Here is a 25,365-nt window from a genome sequence, read left to right as displayed (position 1 = left end):
CTAAAACTGGTTTGGAGCCCTTGCGGTGTGCCGCAGGTTTCCTTTGCGCGGGTCCTTCAGCGCTTCGTTTCGGATGTCCCCCTTGGACCATGCAAAAGCACTGCAAGAAAGCCATCTGCATGTGACTGTATGGGGGTGTGTGCATTCTTTTTGTGCTTTAGCTGTGCTCAAGCGTGCATGTGTACACTGGTGCAACACAGCACTGCTTGATGGATGCACATGTCCGCTCTTGAGCTGAGGAGAAACACCAGACTCATGATACAATCATAGATGCATTTATTCCCAGAGTGCTTATCTGCAGTGTTTTAATCACAGGGGATGAATTCGAAAGAGGACAGTTGTTCTGCGAAAGTTCTGTTTTGCTTGACTTCAGGCCTATTTGCATCCCATCCTTAAGGAGTTTAAGGATGTATGCAAAGCAATCTCGGGTAACTTGCTGTTACCCAAGAAAAAACAACAAAAACACCAAGAAAAAAAACAAAAGGGGGGGGGGAAAGGGGGGGGAACAGCACTTGCTGGTTTTGGACTACAACTCCCATCATCCCCAATTACAGTATCCAAAGGCTGGGCTTGATGGGAGTTGTAGTCCTCCCCCACCCAAGAAAGTCCCCCAAGAATCTGGAGGCTGCCCAACCACTTCCACTGATATGTGGGCCAGAACCCATTTCTCACCTCAAGTTACTCTCTGCGCATGGATGGCCTAGGTGTGCCTTTGAACATTCATGCAGCATTGGGGTGTGTGTGTGTGTGTGTGTGTGTGTGTGTGGATCATTCAAGGCTGGTTGAGGAGGGAGGGAAACTTGGGGTAGGAAAGGTTGGTTTTTGTTCCATCACCCAAAGACCATGAGAGTCACCAGAATCCATCTGATTAAGAGAACTGAGGTAATATCATATGAGTTTGTCGGACAAAGAAACCAGAAGGAAATGGTTTACACCTTTGGTACAAGAAAAAGGCACTCATCTCTCATGCTAAAGATCACGTTCTCTCTCTTTCTCTCTCTCTTTCTCTCTCACTGGGAATTTGGAAGGGCTAGAAAGAGCAGGAGCCTCTTAGGAAAGGAAGAAGGGGCGGGGTGGACGAAGTTTCACAACGGTTAGCGGGGGGGGGTCCCGGGGGGGGGGGTCGTACATGCGTGTGTGGCGTCCAGCACAAACCGGGCAAGAGGAACAAAATCTTTGGTATCAGACGTGATTTTCAAATCACAAAAATCGAAAACTCAAGTGAGGTAGCCTATATTCTCGGGTTCTCACTAAAAATGTCTTTGCATGTTCGGGGGCCGTCCGTCAGAACGATGCCTTCCTTTCGCCGCCACGTGACGTTTCTTCTCGCCAAGGGCAGGCCCCGTCTCTTATTTTCATCTTTTGGGTGGCTTCACAGCCCTTAAATACTTCGCAAAATCAGGTGAGGGGATCCACCCTCATCATCGGCCTCCACCGCTCGCATCGACACATCACAACAAGACCAGAAGACACAGCGGGTGGGGATGCTTGAGGGGAACGGACACTGGGAGGGAGAGAAGAAGAATTCCTTTTGGCTTCCTCCCTTTTATACCTCTCTTACTTTTGGCAAAAAAATCACCTTGGCATTTGCTGTATTCCCTTTCCCGGCTCGGTTCTCTCCTTCGAAGCCATTGTCTTTTTGGTTGGTCCAGCCATCTCCCCCTCTGTTTCCCACACCCTGATGGTCACACCCAATAGACTAACTGGGACATTTGTTGTTGTTTTTAAAACAAAGAGTTGGGATAGATTGGTAGAGTCTATTGATTCCCCCCCCCCTTCCTCCTTTCTGCTGGAATATTATCATCTGGTGGGATTTTCATTTTGCCATTCCAGAAGGTGCCTAAAGCCATCACTCAACATCGTCTTCAATGTAAAGCGAATGCAAGAAACCGCAGCTCAAGAATGGTGCCCTTTTACCCGCATCAATTGGATATTGTTCCTTTTTTTAAATTAAAAAAATTAGAATCCCAAGTTACCAGGGAGGTGGCAAGGGTGAGATCCGCCCCCCATCATGGCACCTTCTCAACCTCTTTCCTCCTGGGCAGAGGAGGTGCTAAAACTTTGCCAACCAGACTTGGGGGAAATTTGATTGATGGTGGCATTTCTTGTCTGGTTGATTCTGCTGCTTTTGCTTTGCACTTGCTTGCAATATATGGTGCCAGTCACCATGGAGAAGACATGCTCCTTCCAGAGCTAAAGAGGAGTACCATCACGTATCCATGTCTGTATTTTTAAGGCAGGCTGTTAGTTGGCACACACAAAAAAATAGTCGGCCATCTTTTCTACGTTGCTGGAAATCCATTTGAGCTTTTTGTAGAGTTTATTATTCTGGGGCTGGCTGGGGAGGGGCTTGTTTTCTTTCACTCTTCCCCCTGCATGATTTATTCTCTGTATATCTATTTTTGCAATCAGATTCAAGGTCCTGCCCTCAAGTCGAACCATCCCACTATAGATGTCATTGTATTTCTAATTTGTATCTCCCCCGCCCCCTTTGTTGGTATCAGAAACAAGGAAAGGAGGCAGAACGCGGGTTAGTGGGTATCCTGGAAGGAGATGGACAGAACCAATCCAGCATAGGACTAGGAATGCTCGGAGACCAGAATGAAACCAAACGGAACGGAAGGTCAGCTGCCAATCCAGTGCCTGGGAAAGAGAACTCAACTCCTCCTAGTCAAAGGTCATCTTCCCTCTGATTTTTTAAAGCTTTATATATATTTTTTCAATACCCGATTTATGTATCTAAAATGTGCTTCGTGACCCGCTTTTAATTCTAGGTGACACAGTGCAACTTAGCTTGGATTCCCCATTACTGATTCCAGGGGAGAGGAGGGGGGGGATTTGATTTTCTAGAGTTTCTGTTCCCCCCTCCATGCTTTGGCTTGGAATTTCTTTGAGAGGAATCATCAAAGAACAAGAAGTCTTCTCTTGGGTGCATTTTGGTTGATTAGGACCGTGTCTGTACACTTGGCAAAAGTTATGGTGGATTTCCATGGGGTGTTGTCTGGAAGGTGGAGCCTTCAGCTAATGGACTGTGGAACATGGAATGAGAAAGGGTATTAAACTGAGGGACATGTGTGTGAGGACAGCATGGAGATGTTTAGATGGTGTTTTTGGAGGTGGATTTCCACGCCTTGCCCTTGTTGGCGATATGGACACTGCAGTAGAGACTTCTTTTTTGTTTTCTTTTAAATAAGCAAGCAAACAAAAACCCTCTCAGACCTCATATTTGGCTTGGGAACCAAGACACCCCTCTGGACCACACTCACATGATCCGCAGTTGATTCTCGTCGCCACTCGAAGGCAACTGCTGTTGCTTCAAAACAAATTGCAAATGATCTCCACACAATGCAGTCAGGTGCTTTTTTCGACACTGGAAATGCATTCCAGCTCAGCAACCATGACCTTTAAAAAAACATGTGGGCCGGGTAATGGATACTTCAGGCCTAAGATCTGCCCAGATGAGACTGCCTTATGCTGAGTCAGACCATTCTTGCTCAGCATTGTCTGCACTGTCTAGCAACAGCTCTCCAGGGTTTCAGAAAGAGCAGGGTCTTTTTTCCAGCCCTATGGCTGATGGTGCCTGGGCTTGAACCAGGGACCTGCCGCAGGCCAAGCAGGTGCGCTACCACGAAGCCATGGCCTCATCCATTTCTCATCCCAGAATGCAACCCTCTTATGTCTTGCTGGTGTCAACATAACCACGGGTGGGGGTGGGAGGGGGGAGTGAGCAGGGTGGAATTAAAATCCAGAAACTGGGGCAAATATAAGTGCATCTTAGTGAGCTGAACTAGTTTAACATGGAGACGAGTCCCTCACTTTCTTGCTGCGTGGTGCTGGGCTGTTTTTAAGGCATACACCACAAACTCACTCCTCAGAGGGCAAAGACATCAGCCCTCACGTTTGCGACTTCTGATCCCATCACCCCCACCTTGATGCCTGGGTCAGGCGTCCTTGGGAGGGCAGTGCAGACAATGCAAATCCAATGGCCCCCTCGCCCTCTTTCCAAACCCACAGCATGCAACCAGCTCACACTCTCTGGCCTGGAATCCTATGGAAAGGGAAACGGTCTCGCCACTAACCCTCCCACTCCACCAAGGGACTGTGGTTGCTCTGAAGACGAGTTGCAGGAACAGCCTTCCACAAGCCAGCTGTGGGCTACTGCAGTGCTGTAGATGGGAATCTGGGCTGGGTCCCTCCCAGGGATGGCGTGGCCTCCCCAGGGGCCTGCCACGGACAGTCATGAGGTATGAGCGGCTTGGCGTTGCTCGGCGTGTGTGTGGGTGGGGGTGGGTGCATGGGCGCGGGATGTGTGTCTGGACGCATGGAGAAGGGAATGGGCGCGTGTGGAGGTGGAGGGATGTAGGGAATGGCGAGTAAAAATCATGCTTTGGGGAAAGTGCTTGTCGATGAAGACGGGACTCCGGGGTTGGTGCCGGGCTCTTCCTGCCAGCGGTTCATACAGCGCCGGCGGGCGTTCATGAAGAAGTTGCTGACGGTGTTCAGCTCCAGGCCCAGCTGCTGGGAGATGGTCATTTGCATCTCTTTGGAAGGACGCTTGTTCTCTTTGAAGATGGCAATCAGGGTCCGGCGCTGGAGGTCCGTGAAGACCAGCCGCTGCTTCTTGGGCTGCAGATTCCGGTCCTTCTGCTGCTCCTGTTCTTTACGTTTGCACGCTACACGGTGGGAAAGAAGAAAAGAAACAAGGACACGGCCATTACACGGAGGCGGAGTGGGGCAGGGGGCTGCTGCCAACTTCCTGGGTAAGCACTTCCCCCCCGTTCTTGCCCCTCCCTTTGGCAACAACTCCCTCCCCCCCCCACCCGGGGAGCAAGCCATTCATGTCATGTCTGCAGTCCTTCATGGGGACTTTCCTAAAAAATAAAGTCAGGGGGAAAGCTATCATCCTTGATTGACCCCAATTGGGCGGGGGGGGGGAGGGAGGAAAGCTTCTCTTTCTCCACTTTCTTCATGCACAGTTTTACAAGTCATGCTCCCGCTTAGTCACTTTTCCTAAACTCAAAAGCCCACCACACTGCCGCCTTCCCTTGAAAGGAAGGTGCTTCGACCCCTTGATCACTTTGGTTCCCCGTTTTCTGCACGTTTTCCATCTCCAGGATATCCTTCGTTGGGAATCCACAGTATTGCCAGTGTGGCCACTCCACAGATTTCTATAAGGGGGTTACAGAGTCATAGAATGTTCGAGTTGGGAGGGACCTTGTCATCTAGTCCAGCCCACGGCTCAGAGCTAGAAAGTGCTGCAGCGTCTCTCACAGCTTCTTTCCAAACTTTATAATACTTTCTGTTTTACTTTTGGTCTAATGATTAGCATCAAATCTGCCTTTTTTGCAGCTGCCACACAAGCAGGGGCATAGCAGCCGTTGAGCAAACGGGTTCAAAGAACCCGGGCCACCATGCTCCGGGGGCCGCACCTGGTGCCTCAGCCACACCCCTGCATCTGACATCAGATGCAGGGTGTGTCTCCACGTTAGCAAATGGGGCTGCCTGCCCCATTCGGAAGTAAAATTCTGCCAGTGCCATGTTTGCAGCATGGCTAGGATGGCTTCTCCCTGCTTGCCAAGGCAGGGAGAGGTGTTCCCGGAGAGGCTTGTGAAGTTTCAGCCAGTTCTGGGCTCCCAGCCTGGCTGGGATTGCCTCTCCCTGCCTTTGCAAGCCGGGAGAAGCCATCCTGGCCACGCTGCAAATGCAGTGCTGGTCGGATTTTACTTCCAAAGGGGATGTGTGGCCCCGTTTACTAACGTGGCCACCTCCCCTGTGCAGGGAGCGTGGCTGGGGTGGCAGGGGGGACAGGGGCCACCGGTGTCCTCGCTACGCCACGGCACACATAGAGTTGGTTCTCTCCACCACTCATCTATTTCCGCCTCTGTTAAAGAGGTTCAAAAAACCTTTATTGCCTTTTGATCAGAGGTGACCGTGAGATCAGAGAAACTGGTGTGCACACCATATGAAGTCAAATCACTCGGGAAGCACCTTCAGTTCTCTTTTAAAAGTATTTTCTGTCTGCAGCCTTCTTTTTCTTTACAAACGACTGATATTTTAATTCATGTGTTGTTGTTTTTAGTTTGGGTACAGCCTGAATACCTCCATCAAACCCCCAGCAGATGAATGAACAACCTACCCTATGACCATCAGATGCTTGCAAGGGAAACAAACAAAAATAAACCTTTTTGGCACAGAACAGTAACTTTTTTTAAAAAAAATTTAAAAAGAGAAAGATACCAACATTTCTTTAAAATTAGGAAAAGGGGGGGAACAAAAAATAAATAAAGACAAATTTGCAAATTAGAACTTGGATTAAAGCATTTTCTACAGTCAACAAAGCTTTTTGACTCCCCCAGCCCCCATCAACCCACTCATACAACTGAAATGGGTGTTGATCTCCAGCAAACGCACCGGCATCATCGGCCAAATAGAACCCCCAAACTCCGAGTGCATGGGCTGTGTGGAGTGGAACCTATGCACATTACCACACGGATGTAACCTAGAAGGGTCTTACTGCTGGGGGCTTGTGGTCATAAGGACAGCCCTGCTGGATCAGGCCCAAGACCTTTCTAGCCCAGCATCCTCATTCCCCACAGTGGCCCACCAGATGCCTCCAGGAAGCCCACAGGCAAGAGGGGAGGGCCTCTCTCCTGCTGTTGCTCCCCTGCAACTGGTCCATTGCGGCCCACTGGTCAGCCTTGGCAAGGCGGTTTTGTACACACCCAGCTGGCGGGCAGAGGGCCAATAAGAAGCGAAACCAGTGCCGCAATTCCTGGCCTGCTGTCCTTGCTAGGCCTCTGAGCCACCTTGCCCTACCATGGCGGCTTCTGCACCGTCATCCCAAGAACTCTTGCTTCCTCAAATGGCTCCATCCGTGCTCCCCTGCCAACCCTTCCCAGAGGATGCCAACATGACTCCACCCTTTCCTCGGTCTCCCATCAAATCTCCCTTCAAAGCCACCACTTCCATGGAGCCGTTCAACGAGCCCCCTCGTCCCCGTCGCCAGTGGTAACCAAGAGCTAAAAGAGACACATAACGAGTTCTACAAATGGAGAATCCCCCAACTTTCATTTTTCAAACAACAGGTGTGATGAGGGGTGGAGAATTTTGCTTGGAGCTGCTTTCTGAGGGACCGGGGCGGACCACACACATTTCCCATGAACACACAGTGTGATGTTTTGCTTTCGCTTCTGATGTCACTTTATACGAAATTTCACCGCCAACCCTCCCTCAGTGACTCCACCATAGCTGTAGCCGTGAATGATGATACCTGAATATTTTGTTCTGGGACTCAACTAATGCTTCCCCTACCTGTATTTTCTGGGGTGTCTGGTCTCTCCAACACACACACACACACACACACACACACACACACACACACACACACCCCACCTGCATCAAGCAAACCACAAAATACCCAAATATTGTGCAAGAGCATAAGGTCATTCTCATGACCGTTCTGGGCAGGGCTGGGGAGGGTGGGTGGGAAAGCAGGACACAACCTCCCTCCCTCCACACGATCCACAGGACTCTGCTTTGCACCATGCACCCAAGTGACCAGGAAATGAGTGATCAACGAGTGGTGAGGGGTGGGCAGAGGCGTATCTAGAGAAAATAGTGCCTAGGGCAAGCACTGAAATTGCACCCCCTGTCCAAATATCTGACACACGTCTTTCAGATAACTTTACCATAATATCAGCTGAAAAATACAAGTCAAGCTTGTTAATCTTTTAATATTTCAAAAACTATTTAGCAGTGGATGTAGCCAGACCAAAAAATGCTGGAAAACTACGAATTTCAGTATGCTGGGGCTCATGAAATACCCAAATACTATGTGGAGATGTACTTGGAAAACTAAACAGAAGTGCCTGCCTAATTCTCTACTATGCATTGTAGCATAGCTATTATTTACGTTTTAAAAATAAATGGAGAATTTGACTTTTCCAAGATACTCTGAAAATAATTAAAGGTTATGCAGAGTAAACTGTGTCACTGCTTGGAATATATTCTAGTCTTTCAGAAAGACAGTTAAAATGAGAGAAAGAGAGCAAGAAACTCCCAGTGGGCCTTAATACTAAGGATTTCATACTGATTCAAAGACAAACTCACCATTAATAGCCATATTATTAAGACATCACATTTAACTCACTTATCACAAGAAGCAAAGTAAGAGCAAATGAATACAATTATAGCTCATAAGCTTCAGCTCAGTATTCACAAGCCCTGATTCTCTGTACATAGTGCCAAACTAAATATGTGTACAGATATAGATAGATAGATAGATAGATAGATAGATAGATAGATAGATAGATAGATAGATAGATAGACAGACACACACACCTGTAGCCCCTTTGGGGGGGATTCCTAAAGGCCATGTTTGGGGGGCTGCAAAGGTTACCCCTCCCCCCGCTGGCCTCTAGGGCCTCACAGAGACTATTTGAGCATGTGTGGTGGCTGTTTCTTAAAATAATTTTTTTTTTAAAAATGGCCGCTGAAAACAAAATGGCCACTGTGCGTGCTCAAATGGCCTCTGCAAGGCCTGGCATGGCCTAGGGACTCACAGAGGCCATTTAAATATGCACGGTGGCCATTTTGTTTTGGCAGCAATTTTTTTTTCATTTTTAAGAATGGCGCCCCCCCCCCTTCAAGTGGCGCCCAGGGCACGTTCCCTGCCTGACCCACCCTAGATACGCCCCTGGGGGTGGGGGAGGGGAAGCAGGCTGCTGCCTCCCACACCCCACAATGCACTACATGAGGAGCATGGTGTATTGGGGGGGTTTCCCGTCCACCTGGGCTCTCTGGCCATCCAGTTCTGTTGGGGACTGGGGTAGAAGTGTGTGCTTGTGCCCTTCTTCCTCAGTAAAAGGTAGAGAACTTGGACTACCCAGCAGGTAGGGATGCCCGAGGCCATGTAGGGCCACTCATGTGAATGCCCTCCCTGTTGTCAGGATCCTATCATGTTGAGAGTGCACTTGCCTGGTAGGCATAGCTGGACTTCACCACTCCAAGAAAAACTTCCCTCCTATTCCTAACCCTGCTTTATTTTGCTGCCAGTTTTTTTTTTTTTTTTGTCTGACTCCTTTCTTGAGACTGCAAAAATACCCTGACTTTGGGCCTCCCCCCCCGCCCACTTTGTATTTTAGGTGCGGATATGCTTTGTTGCTCCAAGGGGGGGAAAAGTCTTCCTAGCCCCTTTACATCCCTTTAAGAGATGTTTTAACCGGCAAGACTTCTTAAAATTGGAAATCAAGAAAAGGGGAGGCGGGAGGGAGGAAGGAAGGAAATGCAAATTTGTGCACCAAGCCAGGCAGAAAGTGAGGTTCCCATCACACTGCAAATGCAATTGGCTGGTAGGTGTGCTTAACACCAAGAAAATCTCCTTGCTGTTCCTTATTTCCATTCAGCCTTTTTTTCCTTTGGGGGTGGGGTGGCTGGGAGATTTCTGAAAATGACAAAGATGCCCCAACTTTATGCAGCAAAATTTTCATGCTGCATGGCTGGCGTCCTGTTGAAAGTTCCCTCGACTCATTGCTGTGGTTGTACTTAACAACACCCCCAAATCTCTACTTAGTATTCCTATCCCTTATATTTATTCAAAATATCGATAGACTGCTTTTCAACGAAAGGTTTTCAGAGCGGATTACATAGCAATGCTGTAAGACAAGGGGCCCCTGCCCCCAAAGGGCTCACAAGCTAAACACCCACAGGAGGAATGCTGTGTTGAGGTTGCTCTCTCCCGGCTAAATAGAAGAGAACCGCCACTTCAAAAGGTGCCTCGGCTCCGTATGCCAGGAAAAAACCTTTTAAGGCCCTTTTCTTCTGCCTGTCCCTGCGAGGGCTTGGCAGTGCCTCTTGCAGCTGCATTATGTGGAAAAGAAGGGCTTAGCCATGGATATTTCCCATGGAAACTCTCTGATGGTTTGTTTTTGCTTTGGATTTCACTTTGTGCAAAATTTCGGAGCCAACCCTTAATGACTCCACCCTGCCTGTAGCCGTCTTGGAGATGAAACCAGAATGCCAATCTTTTATTCTAGGACTCTGCCCACTTCTCCTTTTTCTGTTTTCTGAGATCTCTTCTGTGCACACAAACGCACACACACACAATTCACATGACCACTGGGTCTGGGGAAGGCTGGGAGGGAAGGCAGGATACTACCTGCCTTCCCACACACAATCTGGAGCCTGACCACTTGCGCACCCACAATAGCGGTGAAGCAGTCAGCAACGAGCAATGGGGAAAGCAAAGCCTGGCCGCCAGATATCCCACAATGCACTGTGTGAGCAGCACAGTGCATTGGGATATCTCCCAGCTGCCTCCCTTCCCTCCGGCTCGATGGTATTTTGGGGATTTTGCCATGGACATTGTCTCAGTTCTTTGTGCAGGGCATGCTTGTCTATGTTCGAATGTGTCTATGTACTGGCTTGCGGGGGTGGGTGGAGTCTCGGTTTGTTTGTCGGCTCCTCACTCGCTGTCTTGAATTCAAACTGAGAGGTTCTCCCTCTCTCTGCATAAGAAACAGTTAGTCTGTTTATTGTTTTCTTAGCCTATGAGCTAAGAAGTTTTGATTCACACAAAACTGTATTCTACCCGGGTTTGGGAGCTGTGTGTGCTCCCAATTTCTGGTTGTGTGGAAGCAAGGTAGGAGGAAAACCTGGGTAGAGGAGACTGTGTGGAAGCAAGAGAGGAGGAAAATCTGGATTGCCTTTTACTCCTACCTTGCTTCCCCACAACCACTTCTTCCCAGGTTTTCCTCCTCCCTTGCTTCCACACCGCTGAAAACTGGGAGCACACACAGCAGCCAAACCCAGATTTGACACTGTTGTTGACTGTGTGAATGACCTCTATGTTTTCGTTAGTAATAAATATCAAACTCTTGTTTCTCAGTTAGAGCTGGCTTCCTGTGTTATCGCTTAGACAAGAGAAGTAATTACTCTACAACAAATATGACTAAATTAAATGATTTTAATTGTAAACAGCCCAGAGACGCAGGTTTGGGGCAGTATAGAAATATTTTAAAGAAAGCAAGCAAGCAATAGATTAAATAAATAAATAAGTAAATAAATAAGGGTGCTGGCTGCCCACTCACACACATGACCAGGCAGGGAGGTAGAGGTGCGCGTGCCCTCTCTGACTTCGCTTTTAGGCAGAGGAGCGCCAGGATTGGGAGCAATCCCAGCGGTTCTCATGACCAGACCTACTCAGTTAGGGCTGGTTGGAGAATGACCTCTTAGTGCATGAAGTCAACTGTAAGCAAACTCATTATCACTATGAGTAACCTTCAGCAAGACTATCCCGTTTTACCCAGTGAGAAACAACAAAAATGAAAACTTGGCGTTTATATCTATTGACACAGCAACAGAATATTTTATTGCGGGCTGTCAACAAAGACTCAACATTCAACCAAAGGGGGTTCAGCACTTGTTGATTCAAGAGAAATTGCCATTGTGAATCAAATTATCACCAGTTCCTAAATATAAAGACGGTTTCTTAGAAGGCCCCTCCCAAGGCCTTGTGCTGTAGGGAGGGTGATTTGTCCCAGCCCCATCCCTAGCACAGGCCCTAGAAGACGCCATATTGGCCAGGGGCCTTGATGGGGGCAGGGCTAGCATGGCTGCTCCAGCAGCTCCCTGCCCCAAACATTCAGTCCCACGTTTGCTCTCCCCTCCCTCCCTTCCCTAGGGGCAGAACAGGTCTATGGGCTGGTCGTCCTTTTGGGGGCCGAGTAGGAATTTTTGGCTTCCAACGCATTGGCCTTGTTGGGGTTTTTCCCCCCGCCTACTCCGTTCTGCTATCCTAGCCCTTGTAGGTCACAGCTTGGCGGAGACAGGGCGGGCTGCGTGGTAAGGGGAAAGGGGTGTGACATCGGTGAGCACCCTTGGACAGTGAAATGGGCAAATTGGGCAATCAATCCCTTGTGGTTTGGGTGCGGCCCAGGGATGATGATTTGCCATGAAACCTGCTTCAGGGCTTCACAAATCCTAGGGCTGGGCGGTCCGGGGGTTGTGAAGGTCTAGAAGTGTCCGGACCCCTCCTGGGGTTGACTATGAAGGGAAAGGAGCGGGTTTTTACCTGCTTACTTCCAGAGTCAGGGTGTGTCGCCCATGCAAGGCACAGGGAAGGACTGTGAAGTCTGAACCTGATCTTTTCAGGCCCACACTGTCTGTGGGGCTGGAGTGCTAACCCTCCTACAGTCCGCTAACTCAAATTAATTTGATTAATAAAGTTGTGGCCCTTTATACCCACTATTTGGTTGTCAGTGTCCTCTGGGTGCTGGGGACAAAGAAGGTTGCCATTTTTGGCCTAATTTCTTTAAGCTTATGAGATCACCCGGCTGTGTGTATGTGTGTGTGTCCGTGTGTCCCTCACTATCAACTTCACAATGCCTGGACCAATATGAACCAAATTGGGTACAGTTGTAGGGACACATAGGGACACCTCAACGGTGTGGTTTGTGATGGTGCCAGTCACCCTGATTCAAGATGGCAGACATGCGGACATTTAAGGCTGAAGTGGGCTAACTTGTGAGGATGTTAATTCTCAATTAAGATTATAGTGAAAGGAAAGTATGCAGATTGGTACTCACCAGAACAACTTGCTAAATTATATTGACTAAACTAAAAAGACAGATAGTAGACCAGAGAGATTAGAAGTCATATCAAGTTTATGACGATAATATTCAATGTTGTATGTATATATCATAGTACTGAAACTGATATATTTCTAAAAAGCACAAAATAAGATAATATTCTTCTTTTAAGTTTTAAGTTATGATAAAAAGTGGTCAGTTATGTGTTTTTTTCGTATTCTTTCTTTAAACTGTGTTTTTTTGGGAAAAACAAAAGCATACCTAGGAATAAACTTCTTGAACATGTGAAATGGAGTCAGGTCCTCTGCCTCTCTCTCCCAGTACTGTCTGCTCTGACTGACAGCGACCTTCCACAGTCCAAGGCAGACAGAGGCCTTTCCCCGAATCCTTTAAAATTAGAAATGCATCTGCTCTAACATTGAGCTACTGCCTTCATTTGAAACTGTTATAAATCTTTTCAAAACAAATATCCTTTTTAAACTATTAATGTGGTTAAGGACTTATCCAAATCGCAGACTGAGCCAAGCATCGGAGGAACGAGTCATCACAGAGAGCTAAAGAGTATGCAGAAAAACCATCACCAGCCCACAGGCTTGAACTCCAGAGGGAAAGGGTGCAAATCCCCAGCATCTCTCAATGTGGAAATTGTGCACTGGTCATGGTGAAACTTAAAGAAATCTCTGCCATTCCTTTTTCTTTCTCTTTTAAAGAAGAATTCCTTTCTGCAAAACCAGTTTAACATGTCCTCTTCGCAGCTCAATATAATTACAGCTCCACAGAGCAGGAATCGATAGCAGCCCTCGTTGGATCTATAGACAGAGGCTCTCCGAAGCTGTCTCCAGTGGGGGTCTTTCATATTTCACATCCCCCGTGGATGGGCGCACTCCAGTGACAGCAGCTATCAAGAGACGCCGGGGCACTCGAGTCGGAAATGGCCGCACTTCTTTGCTCTACAGCTCATGAGGGGAGGGGACACCCTCTTTGGGGAAATATAATAATAATAAACAGGATCTATACACCTTTTTAAAAAAAATAAAAAGAGTGCTCCAAAGACTTCACAATCCTTACCACAACCCAGTAAGGTAGTACGATATTTCACGGTCCAAATTCAGATTCGGTCCGAATCCAGATTCTGTGGTAGATTCGGTCCGAATCCGAATTTGTTCTGCTTTGCAGCATGTCAGACAAGGCGTTAGTTTGTTTTAAGATATTTGTATCCCGCCCCTCCAGTACACTACAGCTTGGGGCCGCTCACAACATTAATAAAACAGATACAATATAAAGCAATAAAAAGTTAATAAAATTTAGAAGGTTAAAAGGTCAAGCTAAAAGCACATTTAAAAGTCACACATTTTGAAAGTTTCAAATTAAAAATTAAACATGCAGAAGCTAAAAACTAAGAAGCCTACCAGATATAAGCAGAGGATAGAACATTAACAAGCTTCTCTGAAAAGATGTCTTTGTTTAAAAATAATTTAAAAAAACCAAGGAGAGAGACATGTGCTAATAATTTTTTCCAAGGGATGGGGCCCAGAGTGTCCAAAACACTTTGCAAGATTCATTAACTCAGTGGACATTTTAAACACTGGTTCTGTCTGGATTCAGACTGTGCTTGCACGTCAGATTTGATTGCCTTCTGGCAAAGGAGGTTTTCCCGGATGCTGAATGGGTTTCTCTGCAGAAATGGCTGGGTTTTTGTACCAACAACAGAACCACAAACTTCCTACAGGTCCCAAACCCACCCTGAATGAAATGCCTAGAAAATGATGCAAAACCTAGGAAGAGTAGGAAGAGCCAGGAAAAAAGACACTTATATCCTGTGGAGCTGCTGCTAGTCAGTGCAGACAAAGGTGAATGGCTGTATTTACCTGGATCCAAGATGGGTGTCGTTCCAAGTTCTTTGATGTTAGAAATTGGAGGGTCACTTAAATTCCGAGTGCTGTTCCATTTGGGTAAATACAGTTGGAACCTGTTTTTTATGGGTATCATCTTAAAGTCAGGGTCTTCTATTTGAGTAAATGAAGCAGGTGGATCAAGGGTCTGACTCAGTGGAAGTCAGTTTCATGACTTCAAAAGAGCCCGTAGCTCAGTGGGAGAACAACTGTTTTGTATACTGACAGTCCCAGTTTCAATCCCTGGAAGCATCTCCAGGTAGGGCTAGGAAACCTGTCTGAAACTGTAGGGAGCTGCAGCCAGCCCGTGTAGACCAGGGATTCTCAGCCTTGGGTCCCCAGATGTTACTGGACTTCAGCTCCCATAATCCCCAGCCCCAATGGCCTTTGGTTGGGGATCCCTGTAGACCAGGGATTCTTAACGCTGGGTCCCCAGATGTTATAGCATTTATATTTATATACCGCTCTATAGCTGGAAGCTCTCGAAGCAGTTTACAATGGTTTAGCATATTGCTCCCAACATTCTGGGTACTCATTTTACCGACCTCGGAAGGATGGAAGGCTGAGTCAACCTTGAGCCCCTGGTCAGGATCGAACTTGTAACCTTCTGGTTACAGGGCAGCAGTTTTACCACTGCGCCACCAGGGGCTCATCAATTGGACTTCAATTCCCATAATTCCCAACCAAAGGCCACTGGGTTTGGGGATTATGGAAGTCCAATACCATCTGGGGACCCACCGTTGAGAATCCCTGGTGTAGACAATACTGAGCTAAGGGTCCAAGGGTAGGCTCATATACTTCCCAGATCAAACCCCTACCTCTGGGGATTCTGAGGGTAACCCTCCAAGGCTAAATATGGGCTAAGTGAGAGGCCTAGGCTCAAGCTGTAAGGAAAATCCAATACTTGTTGTGCACTTGAGATACCCTCCAATATTCCAGAGAAGAAAACAGAGACATCTTTCCCACAATCCTGTCCTCACATCAAGGAGTGCCCTCCTTGTACAGAAGAAATGTGTTACCGTTGAGCCATGGAGCCTCCCTTTATGAAGCTGCCAGAGTGGGATTGATTCTGGTCAGTTCTGGCTGGTAGCATCATTCCAAGTACTTTTCCAACCCTACGGCCCAACATTTTTTAGAGATCGAACCTAGGTCACCACATCTAAAAAAAAAAGACACTGTAGAACTGTAAAAGGTGCAGAAGAGGGAAACCGAGGTGATCAGGGGCCTAGAACACCTTTCTTATGAGGCAAGACTACAACACCTGGGGCTATTTAGTTTAGAAAAAAGACAACTGCAGGGAGATATGATAGAGGTCTAGAAAAAACATGCATGGTGTGGAGAAAGTGGATAGAGATAAATACTTATCCCTCTCCCATCGCACTAGAACCAGGGGTCATCCCATGAAATTGATTGCCAGGAAATCTAGGACCAGCGAATGGAAGTATTTTTTTCACACAACGCATAATCAACCCGTGGAATTCTCTGCCACAAGATGTGGTGACAGCCAACAACCCGGATGGCTTTAAGAGGGGCTTAGATAACTTCATGGAGGGGAGGTCTATCAAAGGCTTCTAGTCAGAGGGCTATAGGCCACCTCCAGCCTCTGAATGCATCCCCTCAGGGGATGGAGACGCTCTGGGAAGAGCAGAAGGACCCAAGTTCCCTCCCTGGCAGCCTCTCCAAGATAGGGCTGAGAGAGATTCCTGCCTGCAACCTGGGAGAAGCTGCTGCCAGTCTGTGTAGACAATGTTGAGCTAGATGGACCAATGGTCTGACTCAGTATATGGCCGCTTCCTATGTTCCTATGTACTTGTTGCAGGGGAGTCACAGCAGGAGGGAGGGCATGCCCTCAACTCCTGCCTGTGGCTTCCAGCGGCATCTGGTGGGCCACTGTGTGAAACAGGATGCTGGACTAGATGGGCCTCCTTGGGCCTGATCCAGCAGTGCTGTTCTTATGTTCTTATGACTATTTCTACCCAGCCAAGGCAGTCCTTTGGGTCAAGTGCGCATACACACAACCACTCTGAGTAACCCTGACTGGCAGCATCAAGCCTGCAAGTCAAGATATTTTAAGCCACCAAGATTTGAACCTGGGACTTTCCCCACCAAACCAAATCATCCCACTCATTCTGGCATGCTTTTGCCAAATAACCTGGGACGGATCATGATTTTTCCTCTGATTCCCTCAGCTGCTTCACCTTGGTGTCTCAAAGCAGGGGGGGAGGAAAAGGGGGGGGTTAAAATCCTTTGAATTGTTTCTAAAAGAGGGGGCTATATAATAGGGACAATCAAGGGACTTGCTGTGTACAGCCAGTGATTATCTCTCCCTATGTGAGCTCTTCAGAGCATTTCACTCAAGATACCTGACGACTCTCTACGCGGCAGAGGGTTGGGAGACAAGCAATTCTGCCATTGTGTCTGCAAATGCTTTCTGTTTTTCTCAGCCCTCTTCAACACAAACTATAATTTTCTCCCCTCCCCCCCTCCCCCGCTTAAGTGCCGGTGATTTGGAGCAGGCACAAAAGACCGCTGGGGGATTTCAATGCAGGCTGCCTGGTTGGAAAGTGGGGCAAGGGAAATGCGCGTGCACAAGGTTTCCTTTGTGTGTTGACAAAAGAAAAAAGTTTGAATTGCTGCAGAAGGTGAACATCCGGAGCTGCTGCCTACTGAGTCTGACCATTGGTCCACTAGGCTAGTATTGCCTGCACTGACTGGCAGCAGCTTGGCAAGGCCTTTCGCAACCTTGCAACTAGAAAGTATTTTTTTTTAAAAAATAATAAAAATAGGATAATTATTTATTTATTATTATTATTATTATTATTATTATTATTATTATTATTATTACATTTATATCCCACTCTTCCTCCAAGGAGCCCAGAGCGGTGTACTACATACTTGAGTTTCTCTTTCACAACAACCCTGTGAAGTAGGTTAGGCTGAGAGAGAAGTGACTGGCCCAGAGTCACCCAGCTAGTTTTATGGCTGAATGGGGATTTGAACTCGGGTCTCCTCGGTCCTAGTCCAGCACTCTAACCACTACACCATGCTGGCTCCATTCTGAACTATTCTGAACCATTCTGCATGCAAAGCAGCTGCTTTAACGGCCTGTAACAAGAGCTGAGAACTCCTGGGTGTGAAAGGGAAGCAGAGATGCTTACAGCATTCACCACATCTCAGCTGCTTCTTGGGTTTTGGAGCTCCACATTTTGTTTCTAAATTGGAATGGATATACGAAGAGCCCTCTTTTGTTCTGGTTTTTATTTCTGAATTTTGCACAGAGTGCTTTCCAAGTGCTGCTTATTACAGTTGGTTCCCCCTTCAGCATTAATGATGTGCCAATCAGGGGCATAAGTACTATTGGGCAAGGGGAGACATTTGTCTTGGTGCCCTCTGCCTCAGCCCCCCCCAAGGGTAGTCACATGATTATTGTCCCGGCTCCTCATCTATCTAGCTCATGATATCTTAGCATCTATCTAGCTAAGCAGCATAAATCCTCTTACCTCTAGTGTTTCTAGTGTGTTCTAGGCATTAAAAGTAGAACAAATATATAGTATTCAATGTATATCACTATATATTGTGAAGTGTGCATGTGTGTATTCAGTGAAATGTATTCCCAGCATACTTATTTTGAAATATCAGACTTAAACCCTTGTATTAGTTGGTTCTGCTGTTTTTTACACCTTGTAACTAGCTGGGATAGTTAGCAGAGACATTGGACCAGGAGAAGGAGAGGAAAGCAGTGTGTGTGTGTGTGTGTGTGTGTGTGTGTGTGTGTGTGTGTGTAATAAAATCTTATCTCTGGGCCCACTCCAACCTTGCTACGCCCATGTGCGTCAGGGAAGTACTAAAGAAACAGCAAATATAATGTAACTGTATGTGCAGGCATGCCAAAATTATTTTTGTGGGATGTTTTAACAATTTTTGGGAGTGCACATGCACATCAGTAAGCACACAAAAGGAAACTTCATGCGTTCAAAAAATCAACCATATCCCCCCCCCACCCCGCTTAGGGCTACCTGGGCACATGAGTATCAATGCTGCTAGGCACATGAATAACCTGAAGCAGAGTAAATCAACTGCCTGCTCCAACTCTGAAATTTCGTTTAGAAAAATACAAATAAAATCGTAATGACCATGGCAGCCACAGCCACAATAACAACTCACATATAGCTTTCGAATGTTCAGTGCCCCTCACAGACAGTATTGGATGAATCACAGTCACAGGAGAGCTGGTCTTGTGGTAGCAAGCATGGCTTGTCCCCATAGCTAAGCAGGGTCTGCCCTGGTTGCATCTGAATGGGAGACTTGATGTGTGAGCACTGCAAGATATTCCCCTCAGGGGATGAAGCTGCTCTGGGAAGAGCAGAAGGTTTCAAGTTCCCTCCCTGGCAGCATCTCCAAGATAGGACAGAGAGAGATTCCTGCCTGCAACCTTGGAGAAGCCGCTGCCAGTCTGTGAAGACAATACTGAGCTAGATAGACCAATGGTCTGACTCAGTATATAGCAGTTTCCTATGTTCCTATCAATATCTCCATTCAAGTCAAGGATGGGCTTTTAGCATTACAGTTGTCATAAACCCTGCTGGCCACTGGGTGGAACTATGGCTGCATGTGCAAACACCACACACAACTTGTGTCTCTCTCTCACACAGAGAGACAGAATCATAGAATCACAGACTCATAGAACTACCTGCTTTCGTTTCCTTGATGCCTTAGAAATCTCTCCATTGTTCACTTTTTAGCCTTCTTTCCAGTAGGCTTATGAGATCACCGACATTCCATGTGTGTGTGTGTGTGGTCACCATCAACTCCACAGTGCCTGGACCAATACAAACTAAATTGGGCACAGTTGTAGGGACATGTAGGGACTCTTCAATGGCGTAGTTTGTGATAATGTCATCCACCCCGATTCAAGATGGCAGAGGCACAAGCATTTGAGGCACAAGTGGGCTAATTAGTGGACCATCTAACCGATTTTAATCAAATTTCGTACAGCTGTAGTGACGGCTCAAGGGCGAAGGGACGGCTCAAGGGTGTAGTTTGTAATGATGTCATCCACCCTGATTCAAGATGGCGGACACATGAACGTTTGAGGTGCAAGTGGGAACCGATTTGGACCAAATTTGGCACAGTTGTAGGGACACCGCGAATGCATAGTTTGTGATGATGTCATCCACCCCATTTCGAGATGGCAGAGTGAGCTAATTTGTGAGCTGCCCAACTGATTTGGACCCAATTAAGTCCAGTTGTAGGGATAGTGAAAGGATATTAGGCAAGTTCATTCTTACTAGAACAACTTGTTTTATTTCTGGATTTTCCACCGCGCACTGCACATGCATGATCAGGCACTCCTCTGTGTTTTTTGCCCTCCTCTGCCTAGCTGATATGCTTATGAGTGCTGATGAAACACTGCAAAAAAAGCAGCCTTGCTGGGACCCTTCCCATCAATGCACCAAGGGACTTCTTTGTACAGTGTTTCCCTAATGCATATGTGCACTTATGCACACCCCAAGAATACTACACAAACAGAATCTCAATCCATCTACATGCATGCATGGTTTTATCAATGCGTAGAGGTGGAGAAGAACAGGGAGAAATAAACACTGAAGCAAATTGTACACATACAGCACAACATTCAGAAATTTTAAAAAGCACAGATGTTGGGTTTCCTAATGCAATGTCTGGATTTAAAAAGCAAGAACAGGTAATCTGAAATGCCCAAATCCGGGGAGATGAAGGTAATGCATTTCTATGCTAATTAAGTGAAAGGAAGTTTTCATGGCTAGGAGTGGAGAATTTATTTCTGTTCTCTCCAGTTTATATTTGCTCTGGGAACGGCAACCATTATCTCTAGAGGGCACCCTGTGGGTTCTTTATAGCGATGTTCCATTCTGCTTGTGGTTCACATAAGAACTCCTTAAGGGCTTGTTCAGAGGGGCGGCTTCGAAACTGCTGAGTGGTTGACCCCCCCACCCCCGGAACATCCTTCCCATGTGCAAGAACAAGGAGAGGATGCACAGCTGGCATAAGCAACTCCTGTGAGTTGGACATCTAGCTTTTAAAGGTGGGGGGCAGGGTGTGGATGACCCACAAGGCAGCAGCAAGAGGAAATCCATCCACTCTTGATGGAGAAATGTCACGATCCTATTATGAAGGAATTAGACAGATTTATGCAAGGGAGGTCTACCATTAAGCCAAAGAGTACCTCCATGTCTAGGCGCAATCTACCTTGGAATCTACCCAGTTGCTGGGGAGTAACCACTAGAGAGGATCTTCATGTCTCACTTACAAGCTTCCCAAAAACTGCTCGTTTGGCCATTGTTTGGAAGCCAGATGCTGTTCTAGATAGACCTTTAGTCTCCCTCAGCAGGTGAAAAGACAAAGCGGATCTCCATGTTGTGTTTCAGAAACCCTCTTCCGCTTTAGGAGCCTCTGCTGGAAACCGGAAGCCGGCCTAGAGAGCCCCGTTTGCCTGCCTGCTGGGACCGGTACCCTCGGAGCACGGGCAGCCTGCAGAGTCCGTCCCCAGGTTATTGATATGCAGCCGGCGTGCCCTGAATAAGCGTGCTCTCACTAGCAGACTGTCTGCGGCAAGGCAAATTAAATCTTCCTCTGAACTCTGCAAATTAGGATGTAAGACAATACAAAAAGCTCCTGAGCCTGTCGCTGGATCCGTCTTCACCTCTTTGGAAAGGGACTTAGCCATCTGTGAGAAGGGAAGGGGATGGAGAGGGAGAAGGCGGAGTGGGGGTGGAAGGAAGGAAGGAAGGAAGGAAGGAAGGAAGGAAGGAAGGAAGGAAGGAAGGAAGGAAGGAAGGAAGGAAGGAAGGAAGGAAGGAGATCAGGGGCGTAACTATCATAGGGCAAGGGGAGACAGTTGTCTGGGGGCCCACTGCCTTGGGGGGCCCCCAGAGGCAAGTCACATGACTGACTCCCCCAGCTGCACACTTGCTGGGCTTCCTTCAGTTGTATTCATCCTCCAAAATTGATGTGGGTGTTAAGACCTGGATCTACCAGAACCACATCTCTTTCTCTAGTACCATTAGATGACTTGCATCATCCACAATTTACAAAACCTTTTAAAACATAATTTAGGATGAAGTTCTATTGTGGCACATAGCTGTGTTATATTACTATGCTTTTTGTTACCACTATTCAGCCTCCTTTAAGATTTCTTTACTTCAGGAGCTGAGCTTCAGTGGGGGGGGAGGGCGCATTTTAAAATCTTGTCTCTGGGCCCAGTTCAACCTTGCTACGCCCCGGAAGGAGATGCAAACAAGGAAGGGTATGGATAGTCAGGTGCAGAGAGGGGTGGGAAGCACCTAGAGCACCTTCCTTATGAGGCAAGGCTACAACACGTGGGGCTATTTAGTTTAGAAAAAAGACGACTACGGGGAGACATGACGGAGGTCTATAAAATCATGCATGGAGTGGAGAAAATGGATAAAGTGAAATTCTTCTCCCTCTCCCATAACACTAGAACCAGGGGTCATCCTATGAAATTGAGTGCCAGGAAATTTAGGACCAGCAAACAGAAGTATTTTTTCACACAACGCATAATCAACCTGTGGAATTCTCTGCCACAAGATGTGGTGACAGCCAACAACCTGGATGACTTGAAGCGGGGTTTGGACCACTTCATGGAGGAGAGGTCTATCAGCGGCTATTAGTCGGAGGGCTCTAGGCTACCTCCAGCCTCCAAGGCAGGATGCCTCTGAGTACCAGTTGCAGGGGAGTAACAGCAGGAGAGAAGGCATGCCCTCAACTCCTGCTGCAGGCTTCCAGCGGCATCTGGTGGGCCACTGTGCGAAACAGGATGCTGGACTAGATGGGCTTCCTTGGGCTGATCCAGCAGGGCTGTTCTTATGTTCTTATGAAGTGAAGGGAGGGACACTGACAGGCGAGAGGAAGAAGGAAGAAGAGTCTGAGAAGCGATTTCTTCTCTGTTAGCAGGACCCCTGCTAACTGAGCAAAGAGGCCCCTTTTTAAAGTGGCGGTTCTCTTCATTTAAAAGGGGGAGAGCAACTGGCCTTCTCCATCCCCAGCACAGCACCCCTCCAGTGGCTGTTGCTGTCTTCTGTTTCTTTCTAGATTGTGAGCCCTTTGGGGACAGGAGGGAGCCCTCTTCTTTATGTCTTGTTGATTCTTCTCAGTAAACCCCTTGGAGAACTGTGGTTGAAGAGCAGTATATATTTGCAGTCGTCGCAGTAGTCGTGGATTCCCGTCCCTCTCCGGAGTGTCTCCTTTCTGTTTCTGCGCGTCCCCCCCCCTTCCCTCTTCTCCCTTCCCTCCTTCACTCCCAATCTCTTCTTCTGAGCCCGCGCCAGCTAATGCGAAGAGAGCCAATTGCTCCTAATAAACTGCCAGAGTAACACAGCATGGCAGGCAGAGTCTGCGTTGGGTGCCAGAGGGTACCGGGGGGGATCCGTGTGACAGCTCAATTTATACCTGGCGCACGTCGGGAGAGCAGAGCAGAGCCTGCTGGGATGCAAGGAGACGGCTGGCTGAGGCAGAGGAGCGAGGGTGGAAGGGGCTGGTGGGAGCCCCCTAGAAGCATCCCTTGGCCTGTTTTCAGGGCCGGGCGAAGACCTGGCTGCTCTACTCCCTGCGTGGAAAAAATAGGTCCCAGTATTGACAGACGAGGGTCTGCTTTTGCCAGAGGGAAGCTTGAGCATCACTCTTTTGTGCCAGGGGATCGCGAAGTTCTCCCCAACTGAAATCCAGAGTGGTTGGGGGAGAGCCCTCCCCAGGGGAAAAAAAACACATTAAGCCAGATGATTAGATCAGCACTAACTTCTTAGAGCTGGGGAGCAGGGAGTCTGCATATTCCTCGTTTCACATCAGAGATGGCCAGAAGCAAAATCCAACGAAAATCCAAGGGTTAAGAATATAAGAATGTAAAACACACACACATACACACACATTTCGGCCTCTTTAGAAGCACAGAAGCAGGGGTGTAGCGATAACTGAGTGGATAGGTTCAAAGAACCCCGGGTCCCCAGCTCCTAAGGGCCCTCAGCAACACCCCTCCCTATTTTATTCATCATCTCCCTCACTCTGAAGGGCCACCGGGAAGTGGGGTGAATATAGGCCCCCTCTCCCCTAGCTACACCCCTGCACAGAAGAAGGCAGGAAGGGAGCCACTTTCCCCTCTTTCCTGTCTCCAGCAATTGGTATTCAAAGACAGGCTGCCCCTGATAATGGAGGTTCCATTTAGCCATCATGCACATAGCTTTTGACAGAGCTCTTCTCCTCCAAGAATCTGCTTAATCTGCTTAAAGCCATTTACACAGCGGCCCTCGCCACGTCTTGTGGCCATGAGTTCCATAGATTAATTCTGCATTGTTTGAAAAAGAGCCCTTTCTGTTTTCCATCCTATGCCTCCTTCCAGTTACTTTGACTGGATGTCCCTATGTTCTCGTATTATAAGAGAGGGAGAAAAAGAGCTCTCTATCCACTTTCCCCCACGTCACACACAATTTTATAAACCTCTGCTGTGACCCCCCAAATCTTCTTTTTTCTAATTTTAAGGTCTCCAAGAGCCAACCTGTCCTCAATGACAAGGGCTCCAACCCTTGGTTTATTTGGTCACCTTTGGGTGCACCTATTTTTTGCAGGTTCTGAAGAACCTCGCGGTTTTTTGAGAAGCAACATCTCCGACACTTCCTGACAAATGGTTGCACCTCACGCAGCATTCTGAGAGGCAACAACCCTTGAAACATGCAGCGACGGAAACTGTACATTTGCTCTTGCTGAGCATATTCATAGGCTTCCGTGAAATTTCCCCCCGAGCTGGGCTTTTGGCGAATCATGTTGTGGGGCACCCCAACCGGCAAAAAGATCCCAAATTGGCTCTGCAGCCATTTGCTGCATGATGATGGGGAGGGGAAGGAGGAAGAGGAAGAGGAAGAGGAAGGGGAGGAGGAAGAACAGGAGGAAGAGGTGGGGAGGAGGAGGAGGAGGAGGTGAGCGTGATTAAGGATGGCACCGTCCACCTGCATGAGTGTCCAAAAACAATCAAGTTGACAAGGCTTGGCACAGCGAATTCCGGCTGTCCGTTCACGCCTTCTAACAAGCGTTGTGGCCATATAACAAGCTCCTGGCAGGCTGGGCAAGGCTTCACACTGTCCCCGGGTGCCTGGCTCAAAATCCCACGAGCAAGATTGATGGGGAAAGATTTCCTCTTGGTGCAAGGGAGAGCACGAGCCCCAGACGCTGGGGCTTCCCAATAAATCTGCACATGGCACAGTCCTCCAACTAGAAATACCCTACGCCAAAGCTATTCATTAGAGGGGCCGATCAATGGGCTCTTTTTTTTTTATTATTCATCCACCAAGTGCATTCCAAGGCCAAATGCTGCAAATATGTCAGCGTAATTAGAGGCCAAGGGAAGCACTCTGCCACACGGACTCCGTCCCCTCGCTAGGCTGGGTTTGATCTCTTAATATGAATGCATATGCAAAATTATTGGTACTTCACTGATCATTAGGAAACATTAAATGCTCAGTTGCTCTGCAGAAGAGGCCTGCCTTTGAGCTACTGGTCAGCCGCAGTGGGCAAACTCCCCGCGGCTCAGTTCAGTATCGGCTTGGCAATTAGGAGCTTTCTTGAAGAAATCTTGGGGGGGATTCCACCTTTTCCTGAGAGTTCCAGAAACAGGGGAAGCTGCTATCTACTGAGTCAGACCCTGGGCCCATCTAGCTCAGTATCGTCCACCCTGACTGGCAGCAGCTCCCCAAGGTTCCAGAGAGGGAGCCTTTCCCAGCAGTCTTGTTGTCAGCCTAAACCAGGGCTTCGCAACTCAAATGCCCTAGTGGGCCGAAACCATCCACAACTTGGCGTGCAGGGGCCAACGTCAATTTTTAGCACATTACATTGAAATTAAA

General features: G+C 47.8%; 1 protein-coding gene across 1 annotated transcript in view; it reads right to left on the bottom strand.

Annotated features, from left to right (window-relative positions):
• Nucleotides 1-4,380: 4,380 nt before the first annotated feature.
• Nucleotides 4,381-25,365, bottom strand: part of ONECUT3 (one cut homeobox 3) — a 63,433-nt gene continuing 42,448 nt past the window's right edge. The window contains exon 2 of the mRNA XM_053300924.1: nt 4,381-4,673. Coding sequence (XP_053156899.1) covers nt 4,381-4,673 — 293 coding nt within the window. The remainder of the gene's footprint in view (nt 4,674-25,365) is intronic.

This window comes from Hemicordylus capensis, chromosome 2 (assembly GCF_027244095.1).
Source record: "Hemicordylus capensis ecotype Gifberg chromosome 2, rHemCap1.1.pri, whole genome shotgun sequence".
Taxonomy (NCBI): Eukaryota; Metazoa; Chordata; class Lepidosauria; order Squamata; family Cordylidae; genus Hemicordylus; species Hemicordylus capensis.
The sequence above is the reverse complement of the archived record's forward strand: the minus strand, read 5'-3'. Positions and strand labels throughout refer to the sequence as shown.